The 22,411-nt window shown below is 32.7% G+C and overlaps 1 protein-coding gene across 1 annotated transcript; it reads right to left on the bottom strand.

The window, feature by feature from the left end:
- LOC126728962 (probable leucine-rich repeat receptor-like serine/threonine-protein kinase At3g14840) lies at nucleotides 1-21,728 on the bottom strand. The gene is made up of 24 exons (XM_050434735.1): nucleotides 21,598-21,728; nucleotides 14,104-14,281; nucleotides 13,432-13,503; nucleotides 13,273-13,341; nucleotides 13,078-13,149; nucleotides 12,711-12,782; nucleotides 12,509-12,580; nucleotides 12,300-12,371; nucleotides 12,137-12,208; nucleotides 11,953-12,024; nucleotides 11,781-11,852; nucleotides 9,499-9,567; nucleotides 9,087-9,152; nucleotides 8,434-8,505; nucleotides 8,311-8,349; nucleotides 8,147-8,187; nucleotides 6,565-6,941; nucleotides 6,301-6,496; nucleotides 5,827-5,973; nucleotides 4,883-5,001; nucleotides 4,568-4,778; nucleotides 4,222-4,459; nucleotides 1,443-1,593; nucleotides 1-695 (listed from the first exon to the last, which is right to left on the bottom strand). Exons 1-24 carry the CDS (start codon nucleotides 21,692-21,694, stop codon nucleotides 351-353), a joined length of 2,991 nt encoding a protein of 996 aa, XP_050290692.1. The 5' UTR covers nucleotides 21,695-21,728; the 3' UTR covers nucleotides 1-350.
- Between the last annotated feature and the right edge of the window lie 683 nt (nucleotides 21,729-22,411).

Here is a 22,411-nt window from a genome sequence, read left to right as displayed (position 1 = left end):
TAGTCATCTAAAGGAATCAATTCTACAAAATATAAGAAAAATAAAATTTGTGAAAATAATTTCAGTTAACTCTCACACAGAAATGTTGGAGTTGAAACCATATATATATATATATATATATTGGTTTTGTTTTTAACAAGATATCTAGGCTCTTCGAAATAAGGGACCCCAATAATAAGCCGTTCAGGTTACGTTGCTGATTTTTTTGAACTCTTGGAGCTAGTGAAACAAACATATATATATACTTTCTTATCATTAATAAACAAGCACTATGATTGTCACATAACCTGGGGCAGTAGCATACTTAGGTGCTTATATTACCGAGAGTCAAGATTAATTGAAATGAGATCCTAGGCAGATGTAGAAGAGCCCATCCATGTTGCATTTGATGACTGAGCAAGGCTCTGACTTTCCCTTGAGCTTGGTTGTGGGCTTTTACCAAGTTGGTTTCTTAAGGCTTCAAACCTCCATTCATTATTACCATAAATACTTGGATCGATGTTCAATTCATCAACAACTGTCCTGCCTTCAAGCATGCTCACTACCGCAGTCATGGTAGGCCTAGGTGCTGGGGATGGATTAGTGCATAATAATGCTACTTTAATCATTCTAAGTACCTCTTTCTTACTGAACTCAGAACCCAATTCAGGATCTACCAACTCCATCAAATTCCCTTTCTGTTGTAAAACAATAGCCTGTTGAAAAGGAAACTTCAATAAATAAATAAAAATACACTATTCGATTTTGATTTTATCAATTTATGTTGTTCTCCAAGTAAGCAAACAATAGGATACCAAAAAAAAAAAAAAAACTAGGGACATCAGTCCCTAGTTTTTTTTTTTTTTTTTTTAATTACTAATATAGTCTGTTGTGATTGGTGCATAGTAGAAGTGGTGTCAATGGTGAAAGTGATGTTACTCTAGTCACTATAGTCCAGAGAGTAGAGAGCATGATAAGGAGACTACTCATACAATTCAATCACCAAACAGACTACTCAAGTTGTAATGAGAACTCTTTGTAATCACTTAAAACACCCAAGATTTACCAAGTAAACTCTCAATGTGGGACTCAGTACACACCTATATAACACACACTCAATACAATTTAATCCAATTAAATTCACACAGTTTGAGGTATCGCATTTCCAGTGTGTTGAAAAATTATAATGAGACATTAACACATTTTAGCACATCACTTTAATAGCAATGAAGACTCGAGAAATTAGGTATGCAGGTTGAACGTTGAAGATGCAAGCAAATATACTGCTTCCCCAATTCTAGCCGCACATTACTGGGTTAGACACTTCAAACTAAATTATATAACATTTGTTTTCCACCTTGACCCGGTCAAATGTGGTAGTTACAAAAGAAGCAACCTGGGTTCGTACTTCATAGTTTACCAGTAGCCACAAGTTTCAAAGAACATAAAAGGATATATTTTACCTTATCTAGAAGGCATACAAAGTTCTCGTTTGGTTGATATTTCATGTTGTTCTTCCCAGCTACAATTTCCAATGCAACAACTCCAAAACTGAAAACATCTGCTTTGTCGGTTAAATAACCTCGTAGTGCATATTCTGGTGCCATGTAGCCTCTTCAACACATGCATTAAGCCATTATATTTAGTTCACTACTATGATCTTATGCACTTCTAAATCCAACAAGGCAAACATCAGTCAATTTCCAAGCACCAAATTATTTAATCAAGTGTTATGCATGCAATAATGCAATTAATAAAGCCACCATAACCATAAGTAAGTTTAGTTTCATTTGACTAGATGTGAAAACAAAACAACAAAAGTAAGAGTTAAAGAAAGGACAAGGTTCCAAACTGATTTGGAGTTATCTTGCTCCAACCCTTAGGTGGCTAATTATAAGACTATTAATGTGTATTTTTAAGCTAGTCACATGACTCATTAAAAAAGTCATATAATTAAAAGTACACATGAATGCTCTTCTAAACCACCAAGTTATGATTTTCATTCTCTTTTTTTTTTTAAATTGGTTTTGGGGGAGTGAGGGGGGGGGGGGGGGATTGGTACTGTGGTGTGAACACAAAATTATAGCTATAAGTGCTAATTGATTTTGTTGGACCTAATTGATGTTGATGTTGATTTTTATTTATATATTTTATGTAATCTCATTATGGGTTTACTTTCTTTCCATGTAGGATATAAATTGGAGAGCCAATTATAAAGTCTAGGGATAATAGATTAATTAAATTCGGATTATTAATTTTTCTTCTAATATTCGTTTCCCATTACATGCAAGCCAATGTGTTGATTCTTGAGTTCCTATCATTCATTCTCTTATGCTTAGTAGCGATTTCAAGAAACCGTAAGTAATGATTCCTAGAGTATATATTTCTACCACTGTGCACCCTTGGCATGATGGTCACTCTATAAATATAAGTGCTTATGGGATATAAGGGGCAAGAATTGAGGTCCAAATCTCCAAGAGGGAGCTTCACACACATATATACTTAGATTAGGCTAGAATAGAATTTCTATCTTGTATAAAAAAAAAAAAAAAAAAAAAATTTAAAAACTATATTTTTATTCTCATTGCTGTGGTGTTGATTCCAAACAAGGGCTTAACTGAGGTATAATTTATTTTCTGTTGAATCTTAGGTTCTCAAAATAAATTCAACATGATGTTTGCATTAACCAATGCAGTACAAACAATGTTATCCTCCACTAAGGACAATTAAATTCAACTATGTGGCCTCTTGGCCATGCAATCATGTGGTTGAATTTGATTGGATAACTTAAGATACAACCCCTAAGGACTTGTACTTAAATTTTTCTTTAAAACAAAGCCTAAATGTTGATTGTTAGGTCATATTAATTTTGTTTTATTCTTCATTTTGTTTCCTAAACACAAAGTCCCATTTTAAAGTTTTGTCCTGCATCATATCATGCATTCAATATTATTGCAACTTTGCATTGATTATTTCTGTAGTTATGCACATAAGCCATAAAAATGAGCAAGGATCTTATTCCTTATATTCTTTTCAAGTGTATATAATAAATTGTTTGAATTTAGTGTGGAAAATTCCATGTATTGGACCTCTTGTACCATTACACATAGTAACCCATAATAAACTAATATCTTCAACACTTTCTCTCAAACTCAAGGTAGAGGTTTGATGATGTCTTGAGTTTGGAACATAAACTTGGGAAGATCCCTCGAAGATGCATTGAATGATACATGAAAGTGTCCATGAATGGCTGCATTGGATGGATCATGGATCCGACCCAATATGGAATGAATATGTGAGTGAGTTGGCAAATTTTGTGTATAAGTGAACCCAAAAGGAGATATGATCAAATTTGAGGGATGTAAGAGCCATATGGAAAAATAGACCCAAAATCAAATTGTATGCAAAAAACGACTTTGGATAGGCATAGTTGAAAAAACTAAAGTGAACCTTAGACAATTGGTCAAAGTCAAAGTTAGTGATCAAGGCAAGGAAAGTCAATGGTCAATTGTCGTCAAAGGTTCGGTTTAGTAAGTGTTGAATCTGGGTCAAATCGGCTCGGGTCAACGTTGGTTCAGATAGTATAATGGACACTAATGATGTAGTAACGATTGCTGATGCGGCAAAGACTGTTGAAGTGGAGTTGATGTGCAAGTGACATGGCAAAGAATGACAAGCCAAGAGTGTGACTCTAATGTGGCAAATATGGCTGACCTGGCTGTTGACATGGCACACATGCTTACATCACCGTTGACATGGATAGGATTGAAGTTGGCAAGACCAAAATGTGATGTGTCATGATGGCATCATCAATTTTGAACCGATGTGTGCCGCATGTAGAGGCGTGTGAGATGAAAACTAACCAGAGCATGGGGCACGTGACTTTGACAATGGCTTGTGACAATTACAATATAGGGATTATAGGAGTTGGGATTAATCCTGTATGGGCTAGACAATATATTGGCCTATTGGTTAGCCGTAATAAACTAATATCTTTAACAGATGCCAAACACACAAAATTTAGTCAAGGACTTGGCGAATACTCTAAGAGCAGAGATTTCATTGCTGTCATATTCTGATATTCTTTTAGAGGAGCAACTCAAGACTAAAGACCTATCAGATCAACATCTATTCACAATACCTCATAAACAAGATCTGCAAATGTGATGAAACAGAAGACAATAGGGAAAAAAGAGTCCAGAAGGAAGTAAGGAGGAGGCAAAAGAAAGGAAGGTAACTCACATTGTTCCAGCAATTCTGGTGCTTATGTGCGTGTTTTCCTCTTCGTCAAGCTTGGCCAAACCAAAGTCAGAGATCTTAGGGTTAAGGTCCCTATCAAGCAACACATTAGTAGCTTTGATGTCTCTATGAACAACTTTCAGAGTTGATTCCTCATGCAAGAAAGCCAGACCTCTTGCCATGCCAACACATATTTTCTGCCTTGCCGACCAGTCCAATTTTAACTGACCATCCACAGGGCCTAGGATTGATGTTCAAAACACAATCAATGAAATTCATCATTAGAGTTTGTTCTCATTCTTCTGGTATCAATATAAAATGCACAGTAAGTTATAAAACATTAACTTACCAAACAAAGTATGTGCAAGGCTATTGTTTTCCATGTACTCATATACCAACAATAAATGTTTTCCTTCAATACAGCATCCATACAATCTAACAAGATTTGGATGTTGTAAACTAGATATCATGCCTATTTCATTCACAAATTCACGGCTTCCTTGCTTTGATTTTGGTGAAAGTTGCTTAACCGCAATTACAGTACCATCAAGTAGTATACCCTGCTTAACATTTTCAAATTTGTATTTCATCATGAATCTCTTCAAACGTCAAAGAACAATAAGGAGAATAAAAAGAAAAGGAAGAGGAAAAAATGTTCATATACCTTATAAACTGATCCAAAACCACCTTCCCCAATCTTGTTTGCAGCATTGAAGTTATTAGTGGCAGCTTTTATTTGTCTATATGTAAAAAAACCAGTTTGCAGATCTAAACCTTTTAACTCTGTCAGATGAATCAAGCTAAGATGTCAGAGTGCAGCTTATAGTATAACAAGACCAATTTTTAACCAAATATTTGCATGCCTCTTGACTAGTTAGATGAATCTTAAAGGACAAGAAAATTAAACTCCTTTAGATGGCAGTATATTGTAGTAAATCATACAGAATCTAGAAAGGGGGAAAATTTATGAACCAGTACTGAAAACCACAAGTTTTTCAGATTGTCTTCTGCTACTTTTTCAATCACAAGTAGTTTATTTTTGGGGGAAGAGTGGGGGGGGGGGGGGGGAGTGAGATATTTCATTAGTTTATCATAGAATGAGATGTGCTTAAGACTTAACAAAAGTTCATTTTAAAACTAAAATAAGAATATTAAACTGACCAACCAAATTTCATATGACTTTCAGAACATATAGAAGATGAATTCATTCAAAAGTGGTAGTCTTTTCTCTATCAGAAACATGATTTATTAGAATCTTTAGACATTTGCTTAACTACAATGAGCTTAAACCAACAATGCATTTTTTATTTCTATGCCAATTTTAGAAAAAGAAGCAATGGTATTAGTTTTTTTTTTTGCTTGATTCCATGGGCTCATTGTCATCAAAGTTGGAACGAAATGGCCCCAATTATCATGCATTATCCCATGCAAAGTTCATATGCTCTACAGTCCTGAAATCATGCTATTGCTTTTCAAGTTGTACTTTGGAACACGTCTATGGGAAGATAAAACTATTTTTTTTCTGTACATTGTTTAAACTTCTAGCCATAGTTGGAGAAAACGATTAGTGTCCTCTCTAATTTCAACATCAAGATTTGCACAGATTACCATTTTCCCTTGATGACCTCCCTCCCAAACAGCCTTTCCACCAAAGAATGCCCAAAATCATAAAAATGAGGAGTAGCACCACAACTACAGCTCCAACCAGTACCACAATAGATATCTTCTTCTTGCCATCATGAGGAGGACTGAAATCTACAGGCAAGACAAATAGCTAAGAATAGTGATTATAAAATTGCATTCTGAAATATATTAATTATTTAGCGCCACACAGGAAATCCAAAGCATGATAGCAATAGATCTTCAAAGATAAATTAGCAGGGCAAGGTTATAAAATGAAAATGATAATAAAGTTTTGGTTGTCTTCCTACTAAAATGCACTTTTAACATGGTTTTGAGACTTTTCTATATGCAGACAAATATGGGGTTCTACATCCACTAAATTGCTATGCTTCTATAGTTCATCAATCTAATAATCTGAGTGCCGAAAGCAGCAAGATTCTCATTCTCTAATACAGTTACCTGATTCCACAGAGATTGCTGATATGAGGGGACCATATGTTCCTCTCTTTGGGGCAGCTGTTGTCCCTTTCCCAGCCCAGTAAAAGCGAATCATCAAAACATTATCTGTAACATTTGCTTTATGTTCCTTAACAACAGCCTTATCAACCCCTCTTGCAGAACTTTCAATATCAAAATCTTTCCACACCAGTTTTTCCTGCAGAAAATTAATTCAATTAACTCCTCTACTATAACATAAAGAGAAAAATAAATTTGATAGAATACCTGGACATAAATATCAAATATCCGCCTTCCAAGACTGTAAAAAGATCTATTGTCTCTGATTACTATCTCCGCAAAGTGAAGTTTCACATTATAGGTTCCCTTTGCTAAGCAGCGGGCATAATATGTGAATGAAAGAGGAGATAGGCGTGCACTTGTGTATAGTTCAGACTCATTCATTGTGAGTATGGATACATTATCTGCAATGTAGTCGGATAGGCTAGCATCTGTATCCCAAAAAAGTCCAGTGCTACTGAATCCCCAATTCTCCTTCTCATGAAAAAATTTCGCTGAACTACCTTGCTCACTATCCGCTTCATACATTATGTTTCCAATGGTGATAGCGTTCCCACCGCAATTTATATGCATTGAATACCGATCTATATAAAGCAGCACCATATTATTGGCAATAAAATACAAGCAGACATAATAGAACAATAATGAAATTTCCATTGTATTGTTAATATTATATGTAGTTGTCTTCTATAAGATGGAATATTTATGTTGTGATCGGAGCTAAGCTAGCAAAGTTCATTCCTATGAACAAGAAAATAAAATATCCACACAAGATAACAATATTTAACATGATTCGGCCTACTCTAACCCTACATCTATAGGCAACGCCAACAAAATCTATAATATAGATTACAAATATATATTACAACCATTCTCAATCAAACTTCAAAATCCACACAAACTCATGTACTCACACAAAAAACCCTCACAAATACAAATAAAACCTCTTAACTCATGAACATGGGTATCTTTCAACCCAAAAAAATCTACCAAACTAGCATTTGAGAAACCCAACTCATGTTTGTTTAAGAGTGTTCTCATCTCTGCCATGAGTCTAGTAACTCAACTGGCACCTCCTTGTATTTACAAAGGAGATGACTAGGGTTCAAATCCCTCCACCCTCATTATAATTATCAAATTTATAAAAATAAAAATAAAAAGTTTTTCCTCTCTCCATGTGAGAAGATCCTTTAAGCAAAAGCCACCAAACCCTTACTTATTTAAGAGTTTCCAATTCAATTCCTTGATAGATAAGGAATACTCAATTACTTTTTGAATAAGGATTACTTTTTTCCTTTCATGCCAAGGAAACTTCTTGTTGAGATGCATTCAACCCAAGATTAAGCAGCAACAGTAATAATGCAAGGTAGAAGAAGAGAGAAAAGGACATGTAGCTTAAGCTCGAGTTATCAGTCATGCCTACATGATAGATCATTTCTGTCATAGAGATAAATCAGTTTTAGCTTTGTTTTAAGGCTTAGACACATGTAGCCTATCTATTGGTCTTTCTATGAGATTGTGATGTTAGTTATTTTCTGTTTTTACTGTTTGGTAGCCGGTAGAGTTTACTTAGATATGTTGGTTAGGTTAGTTTTTGCCGTGAGTTTTACACTTCTCTTCCACACCAAGTAAAACCTTTTCCCTCTACTCCAAAGAAACCAAATCCAAATAGGAATTAGAGACCATTTCTAACAATTAATTAAACGCTTCCTAATTACAAAAGAGAAGTGCCTAACTAGATAACAGAAGCATATATCTCAGAATTTGATTTGAATAGATATATAATTACCTTTTGAACATGGAACATTCTTCAGGCACTCGTCAAGTATTCTTAATCATTGAAGTACATAACAAGTGTCATTTATCCAAAATAAAAGTGAAAAAGGAATTTTTATTTTTTATATATAAAAAAAGCAGTGGGTCTTTGTAAAATTTTACTAGTTTGAAGCTTACAAGTTGTCCCTTCCAGAAGAGCTTTTGAACAAATTTTTGCTGCAATGGAAAAAGCAGTTAGTTTCAGAAAACTTGAAAGGTTATGAAGAGAGCAAAGTGTGTAAAGTTACAGTAGGCAGAGACTTTTGCAATGTGTCTTGACAAGCTGGGTCAAAACTTTCTGAAAAACTATTGTAAGAAAGATCTAAATATTTCCTGCACAAAAAGCAAAATTATTATATTATAACTACTCAACTGGTTTGTAAGTGCTAATCCAACATAAATTCAGGCTCATTCCAACAAGCTTTTCTAGTCAGCTCAAATTTTAGCGTCAGTAAACTCTTCCCAGGTATCAGACAACCAATTAAACAATGGATAGTAAAATTGTTCATAAATTCCTTTTTAATAGAGCCACATGGAGCAAGATGCAAAGCAAAGCTGCCAGAAAATTTTGTTATTTCTACCCTAACATGTACTTTTTTGAGATCGGCTACCGATCCAGAAAGAGAGACATCTGAATTTGACCAAATTGAGATCCGGTCCTAGTTATTGCACTGTGCAATTTCCTTTACAAGAATTGATATTGAAAGTTAAAATTTTCATTTTTATTCTCTACCCTTGGATCAATTTTTTTTTTTTTTAACATTTTAATTTTTTACCTAATAACTTTTCTCTGTCACATTTGGGTTTGAATTCCACCTCATTAGCTTAAAAAATAAATATAATTTAAAAATAAGTTTCTCCAAACTCATAAATCCATGCAAAATTGAACTAGAATTCAGGATGAGAATCTGTACACTTGATTGTCACTGCCCATGATCCAGTCCGGAATAGGCCCATTGAGCAAGTTGCTTGTCAAATACCTATTTAGTTAAAAAAAAAAAAAAAAAAGACAATATCACCTGTTAAACACTTAATAGCATGACTATATTAAAGGCAATGCTCTATTTTCTATTGTAAGTTGTAATGACAAAGTTATTGTATTTTATTTTTTGACAAAATAAAAGACACAGTTATATATAAGGCCCTTTTAGGTTTCTTCTAAAAGACAGCAGATGGACAGGCTTCTTGTTTAGGTGTATACAGAGTGAAGTTCCTTACAGATTCATCAACGGATGTAAGCCAAAAGTCAAACCTAGTTATATATCATTGTGTACTTTAGCTGCATAATTGAACTAGCAAAGTTAAGGATTTGATTGTGAAGCTTACATGTATTCCAGCTTTTTATGATCTCTTAAATCTGGAACACTTCCTTCCAATCTGTTGAAGCTAAGATCTCTACATGAAAAAGAAGGTTTATAACTCTAATTTTTTATATCGAACAAAATGTCAAGCATAAAAAAGGATGTATGTCAAAATTAAAAACATGATACTATTTTAACAGCTAATTCATAGAAAGCTCATTTATCAGTGGAGATAAATATGCGCTCTGACGCCACATCTCGGTCAAATAGTACCTATTTTAGCTTTAGCTTCTAATCTAATTTTAAAAAGTAATGCCATTTTTTATATGATTACGTTTAAAGTTAAAATCTGTAAACTTTTGTATATGAACGTCTAGTTAGATTTCAAAATGATTTGAATTTTATATGTACTAGTTGCAGATCCATGCAATGCATGAGAATAATATAAATAATTTGTTCTCTAAATTTTGTGGAAAGTAATTTGTTCTCCTAAAAACTTAAACAGTTTCTAAAATTATTTTTCATTTATTTATCTCAAAAAATATATCATCATTTTATTATTTGGATTTATTTGATTAATATATTATTCATTTTTTAAGCGGTCCATATTTTGATAATTTATGTTATCGTGCGTTATATTTTCCTATTTTGTTTTTCCTGTACAACTAAACTCTTTGACTTTCAAATATATTATTCAAAATTTTCCTTATCTTAAAAAGAGATTATTATATTTATAATTTTTCTTATCATAGAAGTAGCTTTGAACTATTGATTGAGTTTTGTTTACTAATATAGATACATGAAATTGGAACTGCATATTTCTTAAACATTCCTAAGGAACTATATCATATTATAACTTTAATATTTAAAATAATATGTAGGAAAAAAGTAGACTTTATGTCTGAAATTGAACACTTCACCTATCGAAATGAAAGAAAATAATATGTATATTATAAAGAGAAAACATGATCTAAATATATATATATATATATATATATATATATATATATTTGACTACATACACTTTTATTTATTAAGATTTAATTGCCTTTAATTGGATATTCATATCGCATTTTTGTTACTATACTTTTGTTGAGTCTTCTCATCCATTACATCATCGGTCTCATCATTATTCTTCTTAGTATTTTTTTTAAACTTTTAATTTTTTTACAATATTATATATATATATATATATATATATAAATATATTGGTTTTACAAATTCATCTTAGACAGTTTAAATTTACATATTCATTTACTTTAATTTTGATATTATAACTAAATAATAAATTAATGAAAAATTGAAATAAAAATATTGTCTATACATATTCATCTTGGGCAATTTAATTTTAATAGTTGATAGATACATTCAAATACATAGCCAACATTGTATTTTGATATAAATTCAAAATTTCACTTCCAAAATAACTAAGTATTATGTCCCAAAAAAAAAAAAGTCAAACAAAAGCTAAAAGAGGGAGAGAGAAGACTTGTGACAGAAAACTTAAAAAATCAAACAAACTACCAAATTGTATTAATCCAAAATAGTATATTATAAAAAATACAATAATTCATCAACCTAAAGTAAAGTTATAAAAAAAGAATATATATATATATATATATATAGAGAGAGAGAGAGAGAGAGAGAGAGAGAGAGAGAGAGAGTAATCACCTTTTTTGGGAGAGAAATAAAAAATAAAATGAGAAGCATCAAATAAAAAATATAGTCATAAGTCAAATACCAAATTATCCAAGCCATAATATATAATAGAATAACATTAAATTCTTGTAAACTATATTTATATGCAATAAAATAACATTTAACAATTATAGAAAAGAAAAAAAGATAATAACTTGAAAGCCCAAAACCAAATTGCAACCCAAAGTAAAACTCTAAAGAACACATAAATACATCAATCAAAAGTAGAGATACAAAAAATAAAAATTTCACATAAAAATAAAATATGAGTGAGAAAGAGAGTAATAACCTTTTACATGTGAGAAAATATGTATAGAATGGGATAGAAAATATCATATTTATAGTAATAGAACGGGGATAAGAACAGTCAAAATAAAAGGAAGAAGAAGAGATAGCCGAAGAATGAAATTAAAATTAATAGTAGTGGAAAGATGAAAAGGTAAAAGAAAAGTTATGTTTGGAAGTAGTGGAGAGAAATGAGAAATAGGTAAATGATATGGCCGTTGATGTGACTCAACAAAAGCATAGCAACAATAAATGCAACGCTTCAGTTTTTAGATATATATAGATAGATGTATCTATAATAAATAGAGGGAAAAAGAGAACTACAAAATTTGAATCATTTTCATGTTTGATATGTATGGAGGAATTGATCCAGTGATGTTACAACTCCTCAGCATCCTGAAAAGTAAATAAACCTTAGGTAAGCAAGACTACTAGAAATTTTGTATTGTTCCAAATTCATTGCATTTTAGTATTTTACAACAAAAGACTGACTTACAATCTCCACATTGGCCTCATGCTACTTAAGTTTGGAAATTTTGATCCCTCTCCAACTAAGTCACTGATCCTTCTACATAGAGTTACATCATCAATAAGTGTTAGTTTGTCATATTAAAAATCACATGAACCTATCATAGGGATTATGCAACTCAAGAACTGTCATCTTGGAGGGCTGTACTTACAGCTCGGTTAAATTACTCAAGATAGAAATGCTAGAAGGAATGGGCCCCTCAAAACCACTAGCTTGGATCTCTCTGTTAACAACTCAATTCAATTGGATTTGGATCACACCTGAAACCTTATTTAAAGATTTATATTTAAAAAATCAAGGAAAAAGGTACACACAATTTCTGAAGCTGTTTCCAACTTCGAAAAAAGTCGGGCATTCTTCCAGTGAAGTTGTTACTGCTAATTCTACTGCATATGTCGCAAAACAGAAACATTATTGAACAAAATACAAACAAGAAGAATGCTGTAGTCACCAAAATGACTAAGATTTTTTCAAGGAAATTCTAAAAGTACTATCAGCCACAGAAAATGTATCAACCACTTACAGTTCTGTTAATTTGGTCAAATTAGTAAGTGCGACTGGCAACTCTCCTGAGAAATTGTTAGCACTAAGAATGCTACAGTCACCAGAAGGAAAGTTGAGGTTATTTCATGTGTTCAGAATTAAGAAAATCAATGACAATTTAAAAGTGACAAATCAAACTTTATTTAAAAAAATTAAGAAAAAGAAAACAAAGAAACACTCACAGATTCTCCAAGTTAACCAACTTTCCAAGCTCAAGGGGAACCATTCCAGAAAACAGATTGTTCTCTATGCCCCTAAGTACATAATATATTCTTAAATATGTTAGACCAAGTGGAAGTATGACATAATTTATTGTCTATATGACAAGTGATGATAGAAATACTACAAATTTTACTACATAGAGTTTACAAACCGATGTGTCACCAATTACCAAAAACCAATTCAAACATTCATTCATCAGTGGTTGAAGTCCACTTATCAACTTTCATTGTCGTATCACTTTGTAAGTTTTATGTTGTTAAATTCGCAGTAGCTCTAGCATTTTCCCCTATATTATTGGTGAGAAAGAAAGAGACAATAAGAGCATACAGAAATGTAAGTGTGGTAATGTTTCCCAAGAAGCTTGGAAGTGGTCCTGATAAGTTGTTCATAGAGAGAGACCTGTAGCAAATTCAATTAATTAAATAAGAATGAGAATTTAATGGCTAACCTTAGACCATTAACAGTTTGTTGGCCTTTTTAATTCAATTCAATTCAATTAACATGAACTGAGGAATGACTTACAGAAATTCCAACTGTGTAGAAGCCCATTCGTGGGGTATGTTACCACTGAGGTAGTTAAGAGTGAGATGACTACAATCAAGAGGAAATTGTGCAATTAGGTGGTTAAATCAATTTTTGGAAGTGCTAATTAGTAAAACAAATAATGGTTACTCTTCTTACAGGGACTTCAGGTACGGTAGCTTCACCAGAGCTCGTGGAAGCACACCGTCAAGATCTTGCCCTTGAAGAATCCTGTGTGACAAGGATATATACTTGAATATTTACATGTAATAATTTTTTTTTTTTAATAAAAAAGCCCCACCAAATGCAGGTCGTGCGCTCCACACGACTCAAACCAAAGCGCTAACGTGAGGGGGACAAACCAACGAAGTGCTTGACCACTAAACTCCCACCCAAGGTCTCATGTAGTCCAAATTGTTGATATATACATACACTAACAAATTTTTGGGAGAAGATTCTCAATGGTCTAATTCACTCAAATTTCTATTTAGATGTAAGATAGGTGGCATTTAAAAATCAAATAAATATCATGAGTTTTACATCCAACTAAAAATTTGAGGAAATTTGAAGATTTAATTTTAAAATAAAATATCTATGTATTATATAAATTCTATTCATTATGTAAGATAGGTGGCATTTAAAAATCAAATAAATATCATGAGTTTTACATCCAACTAAAATTTTGAGGAAATTTGAAGATTTAATTTTAAAATAAAATATCTATGTATTATATAAATTCTATTCAGTCAACGAGCTATACAAGAAGACCCAACATATACACACTATGCAATTTGTTCTTTCGGTTGATTAGCGAATGAAAGTTTTACGTACAATCCAATGACATGGCATACACTCTCAGGGTAGGAGCAATTGCAGAAGAGAGAATTGTTGTACAGTGGCCTCGAATCCAATTTTGGCGTTAACCAACTTGACTCATTTACGCATGGGTCCACACTGAAATTCCAGTCTTTCTTTCCCAATTGTAGACCTATTTCACGAAGGGCTTTCACTGCATGATGAATCAAACTTAATCAATTTCCTTTTTACCTTTTTTGTTGGCTTTAGATTTTCTAATATAGTCCATAGCATTAAAATTCCTTAACCAAGTAATAAATTCAAATAATGTAATGGCTTCAAAAAAAAAAAAATTCAAATAATGTAATATTATGCTCGTAAAAATCAAAATCTTCCATGTTTTTCAAGGTCTTTTCTTCTCCCACGTTTTCTTTTGAGCTATGACAAATTGAATCAGCGGTTGGGCTTTTCATTGGCCCAACTGACTATGGGTACCTTAGCTATCTATGTAAAATACTAAAATGGTTAGGCTAATGAGGTGGCACTTTAGTTTATTAATGCCTTAATTTCAAAATAATAGCTTTTGTTGAGTTTGTATTGTTCTTTGTTTCAATAAAAGCTTTCCATATTATCAAAAATAAATAAAAAGGCCTGAAATATATTAAAATCTATTACATACTTGATAGGGATTAAAAGCAACCATTTTATGTTTGTTGGGAACTAATTGACTATTTTAAATTATTTGGAGTAAAAGTGATCATTTTAAGTTTGTTAAAAACTAAAAATAATCACTTTAATTTTTAAGGATGAAAATCTCGCTCATAAACTAAAATTTAGAAACCAAAAATATATTTGTGGGGGAAGAAAAAGAAGATATAAAGAATTAAGGAACAACACCTAAGTACTGTACCTAAGTCTTGCTCTATGTAAAATGGTCGGGCTAATGAGGTGACACATGGAAATGAGCCATGGTTCAAACAAAGTTCTTCGGCTACACACGCGTTATTAGTTTTTTCTTTTATTTTTCTTTTTGTTTTGATAATGCACACTCGTTAGTTTGGTGGGCTATGTTGTAATTTTAAAGTCTGACTACACATATTAGTTAAATGTATAATAGCACTAGTATAAGTGTTTGTAGGGTGTGGGGGGAGGTAAGGGTCGGGGTTTAAACCTTCAAAAGGGAGCTTCACACACATATATACTTAGATTAGGTTTAAGTAGAATTTCTATCTTGTATAAAAAATAAAAATAAAAATAAAGTTTGATTACTCGTTAGTTAATGTATAATAGCACAAGGGGGTAAATTTTACAAATATAACGCTAAAAATCACTCACATCAGTCCATATAAACTTGTGAAAAAAGAATTTGTGAGTTATAATAATAGGGTAAATGTACTAGTTACTATTCACATGTAAATATATTTTTTAATATTTCTTTACTTGTATTCAGAGAGAGAGAGAGAGAGAGAGAGAGAGATGATTTGAGAAAATAATAAAAAATTGATAAAGAAATAACATTTTAATAAAATGTAGTGTAAAATAAATAATCTAATATAACTGTTTTGAAAAGTGTTTGTGTAAGATAAAATAAAAAATAGATTCTTATTCTAAAATAAACATAAATTTTTGTACGTGCTAATGCGAATGCTTTAATATCTTAAAATATCAATCATAGTAAACTTGATCAATAAATATGATTTATAATGAGATATCTTAAAAAAAAAAAATATATATATATATATATATATATATATATATATATACAAATAGGTGATAAAATGCTAATACATACTGGTCTTTAACTCATTCAATGTTCCAAAAAGTTTGACAAAAGTATTTATGTATGATATGAGTTTTTTATTAGTAAGTACAAATAAAATAAAATTTTAAATTAGCTAATTAGCAAAAAGGAAATACCTAATTTAATTAATTTTTTTTATAGAAGATTAAATCTAATTTAATCAAAGTTATTCTAATATTGGGTTGAATCCAAATTAAACAAATATATATTTGAATAAATATAAAGTATATGATTTTTCAAAAGTTTAGATAACAAGACTAGAAGAGAAAAAAACATAAAAAACAAAGTTGAAGGCTCCTTTAAATTAAATTTTATTTATAGTCTCCTCTAGATTTTTTTTGTTTTTTTTTTTTTTTTTTTTTTTTTTTTTTGTTTTTAAAGTCCACTACATTTATAGAAATGATTTAATAATTAATCGTTTCCTTCTAAAATAGCAAAGTAATAAATTCAAATAATGTAATATTATGATAATAAAAATACTATTTAAAGTTTACATTTACCATGATACTCAAATCTTGAGCTGAGTGGCAGTCTCTGCCATAAGCAGAACTAGGGTTTAAATTTTACTCTCCAATTGTTGTAATTATCACTCATAAAGTAAAGTTTAGAAACAAAAAAAAATATATTTGGGGAAGAAAGAGAAGAAGAATTAACATTTTTGCATAAAGGAAGTTATTTAGAATTAAGATCCCAATCTTTCAAAAAACCATCATTGTATTTTCCTCTCCCACAATTTATTTTGAACCATGAAAACCTTTTTTTTTTTTTTTTTATAAGCGAACTATGAAAAACTGAATCGCCGATTGGGCTTTTTTATTGAAATGCAGTCTGTAAGGTTGAATTTATTCAACCATGTGTTGTCTTTATTCCATATCAAATTTGCTTGTAATTTAGCAATTAGATGCCCTGTATTTTGGTGGGAATCATGTAAGGGTTGTGTGTGAGAGAGTGTGAAGAATTCAAGTGTGAGTGCATTCAAAGAGCTTCTCGCAACTGGTTCTCGCGAGTGACTCACAACTGTTGACTTGCCAAAATGCCACACATGTGAAGCATGTAAGAAGCTGAATGGTTATGATAGTTGGAGCACTATAGGACAAAAAAGGACAGTCTGGCCAGTCAATTATTTCGCGACTGGAACTTGCGACTTGTCACAATCGCGAGTTAGTCGCCAGAGCACCTTATTTTGCAGAAAAATGACTTTTCACATTCCTCACATACCCTACTATAAATACCCTTATACCCACGAAATGTAAAGAATTTCTAGAGAGAATTTTGAGAGAAAAACCCAAGAGAAAAACAAGATTGACTCATCCACAATCTTAAACATTTGATTCTCAAAATTCATTTACTCTTACCCTCTCCATTGACATACCCTTGAGAGGTTCATTAACCAAATCCTTGTCTCATCATACCCATATTAGTGAGGAGGTTATTTGGTGTTTGGGAAACAGTTCAAAGATGACCAATTTATTTGATTGATGCAATGGGCTTATTGTGAGATTCGGAAAGTTAAAGAAGACACGGTTAGGCTTAACCTTGTTGGAGTAAGAAGCTTGGAGGGTTTAGGTGCATTGGGTGAATTAGGCTTGGAGGATTTATCACTATTTGTATATCCCAACTTTATTCTTTAGTAGATCATTTTACTGCTTGGAGGGTGGCGGAGAGGTTTTTCGCCGAGTTCTTTAGTTTCCTCTTCGACAACACGTGCCGGTGTTATCTTTGTGTTTGCATCTCTCTAACCCTTACTCTTTACCTTTAATTGCTGTTGTGTGGTGATTAATTATAGTTTAGAGTAGTTTGTTTATTTGGGTATTGCTTGTACTTATCATTCCGCACATATATTGTTTAAGTATAAGCTTGTGTTGGTATTTTTGAAATTGGGGGTCTAAACATTCACTAGTGTTTTATAGACCAAGTGAATTTTCACAGTCGATGTGGTCCTTGATGCTAACAAAACCAAGGCAATATGAAATGGTCTTTCCCATCATCTTTTCTGCCTAAAAACGGGTATGCAAGCTGCCTAAGAAACCTTGTGTCCTGATCAGCTATAAGTTCTAGTTGTGACCAGGCAGAGAGCATTTGATGGCACTTGAACCATTTTCTAGAATGTGGCTAGTGGGCAACGAATACATATTTGCTGGTGCCAATTCTTTTTTTTTTTTTGCTAAATAAGACATATATTAACACAAAAAAGAGAGCAGAAACAAACAAAAGCAGGGGAAGGGGAGAGACTTAGCCATCACCACCTTCCACCAAGCTAGATACAACAGAGAGAGGGGGGGATCCAAAACTATTACAAAAATAAGCCCATTGGGCAAGGGAATGAGCTACACAGTTAGAATCTCTAAATACAAAGGAGGCATTCCAACATACAAAAGAGTTAAGGACCAGCCGGATATCCTCAATGATAGCATTGATGGACCAATGAGGAGTTGTAGATGGGTTTAGGATAGCCTTTATCACTGATTGAGCATCTCCTTCAATCACAACTCTAGCAAAACCTTCTTTGCGGGCCAAACTAGCTGCTAAGAGAGCTGCTTTAGATTCCGCCCATAAGGGCTCACCTGGGCAATCTTCTTAAGAATCAGCTACTACTATGGATCCGTTGCCAATTCGTGGCACTTTTACTGAGTCAACAAATTCATGCCCAAGCACTGAAGTTTGTCTATGAATTTATCTCTAAACTTTCCAACACTTATATCCATGTATAGGAAATGCAGTATTGTGGCTGTTTGGGTTTTGGGATGAGTTTTAAACTTTTGATTGATCGACCGTACCGTGGTTGTTTGGTTTATTTATTCAGGGGAGAATAAAGTTGGAGACTCGGAATTTTGCAATTTCTTAGTGGATGGTAAAAGGGAATTTTGAGTTAGAATCAATTTGAGTGGAATGAGAATGTCATTTAAAAAACAAAGCTAAAGTGTAAATATACAAATTTCTTTAACAGTCTTAATTCAAGGAAGTGTAATTTTATTATTGTTATTGTGGGGTCCAATAATTGACGGGCCAGGCCCATTTGCTGATGAAGGGTCCAAAGGCCTAAGTTGAAAAAGGTTATGGCCAGAGCTCAAGAATAGTATGGCCCAATTGGCCCAGAGAAGCGGCCGAGGACAGTGCAGTCCTCGGCTGACCCAAGAACAAGGGCAGAAAGGTAAAGGGACGTGCTTGAAGGGAAATCTAAAATATCTAAGAAAGGCTTCCTTTGCCACCTTCCCCATGCGCATCTCTGTGCCTAACAGAGCCTTATCCATTAACTTTATCAACAACTCTCAATGACTTAGGTCTGGGACTGATGGGACAAGTATCAGTCTTGGAAAGGTCGACCCTACACGTGGACGAAGGAAATTGAATGCATGCTAGTATAAAAGAAAAATATGTAACCTAAAGGAGGGGAGTCCCACGGAAAAAAGAGGAGGGGTTCCAGAGGTGGATACACCTGAACCATATATGGGCTCTTTAACAAAACCACAGCCGGGTAAACACGACTTAGCCTTTCGATCCCACTCTCTACAAATGATATTGTATGGGCCCATTTACGTGCGAACCCAACTCAACCGCGGTTTAACGCAAATCGTGTCCCTACAGTTATTATTATTTTTTGTAATTAAAAAAAGAAAAGAAAAAAGAAAAGAAAAGAAAGAAAGTAAGAGGGGGCAACTGCTTCCTTATATGGGCGTTAACATAATTGTTTGCATCTTATCCTCTAGGTCCGAGTTTACAAGTAGAGTACCAATGAGGGCACTAATACACATTGAGCCGAAGGCGTGGTGTTTTACAAGAGATTCGAACTGGGGCCTTCACCCCCAAACCACTAGGGAATAAGCCTAATGGCCACCATATTATCACTCTCGGTTGTGTAATTGAGGTGGTAAAATAAGCCGTATCCATTTATTCATCTAAACACTTCTAATTATTAGTTGGATTAAATGAACATCAATCCAATTAGACCAAATGATTATTAGATTTTAACTTAAAATCCATTAAGGCCCCTTTAACCCAAAATCAATATAATCAAATTCAACTAAGCTCTTCTCATTAAAAAAAAACAAACAAAACCAGCCCTAAGAGGTTTCAGTGTTTCACGAGGGTTTTCATTTTTCCTCATTTTCTCGACCTCCAATCACGGTTTAATCGGAAACCCAACAGCTTCAGCAGCTTCAAAGATTCGGAGATTCCGAACATTTTTGTCATTTCTCTCAGATCTTCGTCTCCTCAGAAAGCTCACCTAGTAATTTTCAAATTTCAGTCTTTTTTTCTTTTTTATATTCACCACTTTGCACTGTTTGGCCTTTGAGAAAGTGAGAGAAAAGAAAGGAAAATGAAAATTTGAAACTTTTATCACCTCTCTTCTGAACCGACCCAGAAGCCTCTCCTTGGGCTCATTGTCATCTACTATCACTTGCACATTGTATGCTGAGCTGAAGTGTAGAGAGTGTTGGAATAGGTCAGAGAGGGACATATCACAGAGGACAATGAAGAAGGTAAAGAAGATGAAGTGTGTGGGTCTTCCTGGGCCACAAGTGAGACCAAACCATCTATGGGTTTGTGGGTCTGAAAAGGAGTTAGCTGGGGTGATGGGGTTTTGGGTGGTTTTGAGGGTAAGAGAAAGGAGAGGAAGTTGAAGAGAGAAGAGGATGAAGCAACCATGGATGATGATGATGAAGAAGAATTCAAGAAGAACGATTATTTGAGTCTTTTTTTTTTTTTTTTTTTTTTTGGTTTTTTGTGGGCCTTTTGATTTTGTTCTTATCGGGTTGGAATTTGGGTCGGGTCTATGAAGTTGACCCGGTAATCTTGGGCTTCGTTCTTGCTGTGTTTTGGAGTTTGTATGTGAATTGGCCGCTAGGTTGGAATTAGTTTTGGTTTGGGCCTTTGTTGCTCTATATATTTTTTGGGCCATGTGATGTATTCATGTAGTAAAAATAGGCCTAATGGAAGAGTAGTGGGATATCAGTCTTGTTGGGTCAGTAGATTTTGGTTCAATGGTTTACACTTTGAAATCTTTATTTTATTTTATTTTATTTTTAGAACAACTTTTTATAGATTTTTTTTATATATATAAACAGCTCATTTTTAAAAAAATTACAAAAAAAAATAAGTGTACCAAATGCACAAGTCTCTTTGAAAAGACAAACTTGCATAATTGCATTCATGCTTATACTTTGTGCTAGGAAGTTTGTTACAAATATCTCTATAATTAAGGGAATAGAATGAGAAAATATTTTTAAGAAATATTTCATATATTTAATTCTCCTATGAGTTTAAAGAAAAGGAATATACTAATAACTAGTAGAAAATGCTAATGCACTATGTTTCTTTCTAACCATTTTTTTAGTAGTGGGATGAATATTAATCTTTTAATAAAATAATGGTAAAATATTGAATTTTTTGGTAGTGGGGGATGAATATTTTGGTAAATTTTTGGGTTTCAGGGAGTATTTTGGCCATTTTTTGGGTTTAAGAGAGTTTTATATACCTAACTCAATTATGCCCATCCAAATCCACTCATTTGACACACTTAGGTATTACTTATTTTTAAAAACAAAAGAGGTGTGTATGTACAATTCAAAACAAGGTGTAAAAGATCAATAAAATTACTCTTATATAGGTCGGGAGAGGTAGTGCAAGTTTCATTTTACAATGAGCTGAATGTATATTTAGAATGAATTGAAGTGATGAAGAAATATACAGAAATATACAAATAGAAAGAAGTGGAAAGACTTCCTTACCTTCATTTTCTGGAGTTGGCCCTGTCCCTGCTTGTGCTGCCATGCATAAAACTAACAAGAACACAATAAAGCTAATGTAAGTAAGAACCCTTGCCATCGTCTGCTCCGATGAGGAGGTCTTCCACGAGCTCTGCTTGTGAATCACAGAAAGTATGGTATACTGCATATATATTATATAATATTATCAGATAATGCATCGAGAAAAAAAATATCTTAGCTTCACTTTATTGACTTGTACATATCAAGATAGTCAATATCGCATCAGTACCAGACATACCGGTATGTATGTTGGTATCAAAACATCAACATTTTGTACCGGTTTAAATATTGACCATACCGGTCATGTAACGGCCAATTTCAAGTAATACCGATCGGTACAGAAATTTTTTTTTTTTTTTTTTTTTTTAATTTTTGAATTTTTGTTAGGGTAGAATGATAACTTATTTACATTAACTTATTAGTATTATTTGTTTTCTTAGTATGCAATGGTAACTTTTAAGCTTTCTATTTTTTATATTGTGTTTTTTTTTTCTTTTTAATTGATACTAAATTCTAAAACCATGAATAATTAGTTCTGAATTGAGGAAATGTTTTATGGTAAACTTTTATATTTATTATAATATATATATACACATTATAATATATATATACACACACACATACATATATATATATATATATATTTATAAATATAAAAAATAGCGATAAACCCGAAATGGTACACCGGTATTGATCGGTATCCAAAATATATCGTACTACTAACCAAACTGGTACAGTTTTCGGTACGGTATTGATTCCCTTGGTACATATCAAA

Source organism: Quercus robur, chromosome 5, assembly GCF_932294415.1.
Source record: "Quercus robur chromosome 5, dhQueRobu3.1, whole genome shotgun sequence".
Taxonomy (NCBI): Eukaryota; Viridiplantae; Streptophyta; class Magnoliopsida; order Fagales; family Fagaceae; genus Quercus; species Quercus robur.
Note: the sequence above shows the minus strand (reverse complement) of the source record. Positions and strands in the feature narration are given on the sequence as shown.

What these genes read in the sequence shown, in the direction of transcription:
- LOC126728962 (XM_050434735.1), bottom strand. Translation starts at nt 21,694, where the DNA reads ATGGCAAGGGTTCTTACTTACATTAGCTTTATTGTGTTCTTGTTAGTT. An exon ending in ATTACCACACTTACATTTCT is followed by an intron (nt 12,783 to 13,077) that starts GTATGCTCTTAT and finishes TTATGTACTTAG; the next exon opens with GGGCATAGAGAACAATCTGT. An exon ending in GAATGTTCCATGTTCAAAAG is followed by an intron (nt 6,942 to 8,146) that starts GTAATTATATAT and finishes TGCTTTATATAG; the next exon opens with ATCGGTATTCAATGCATATA.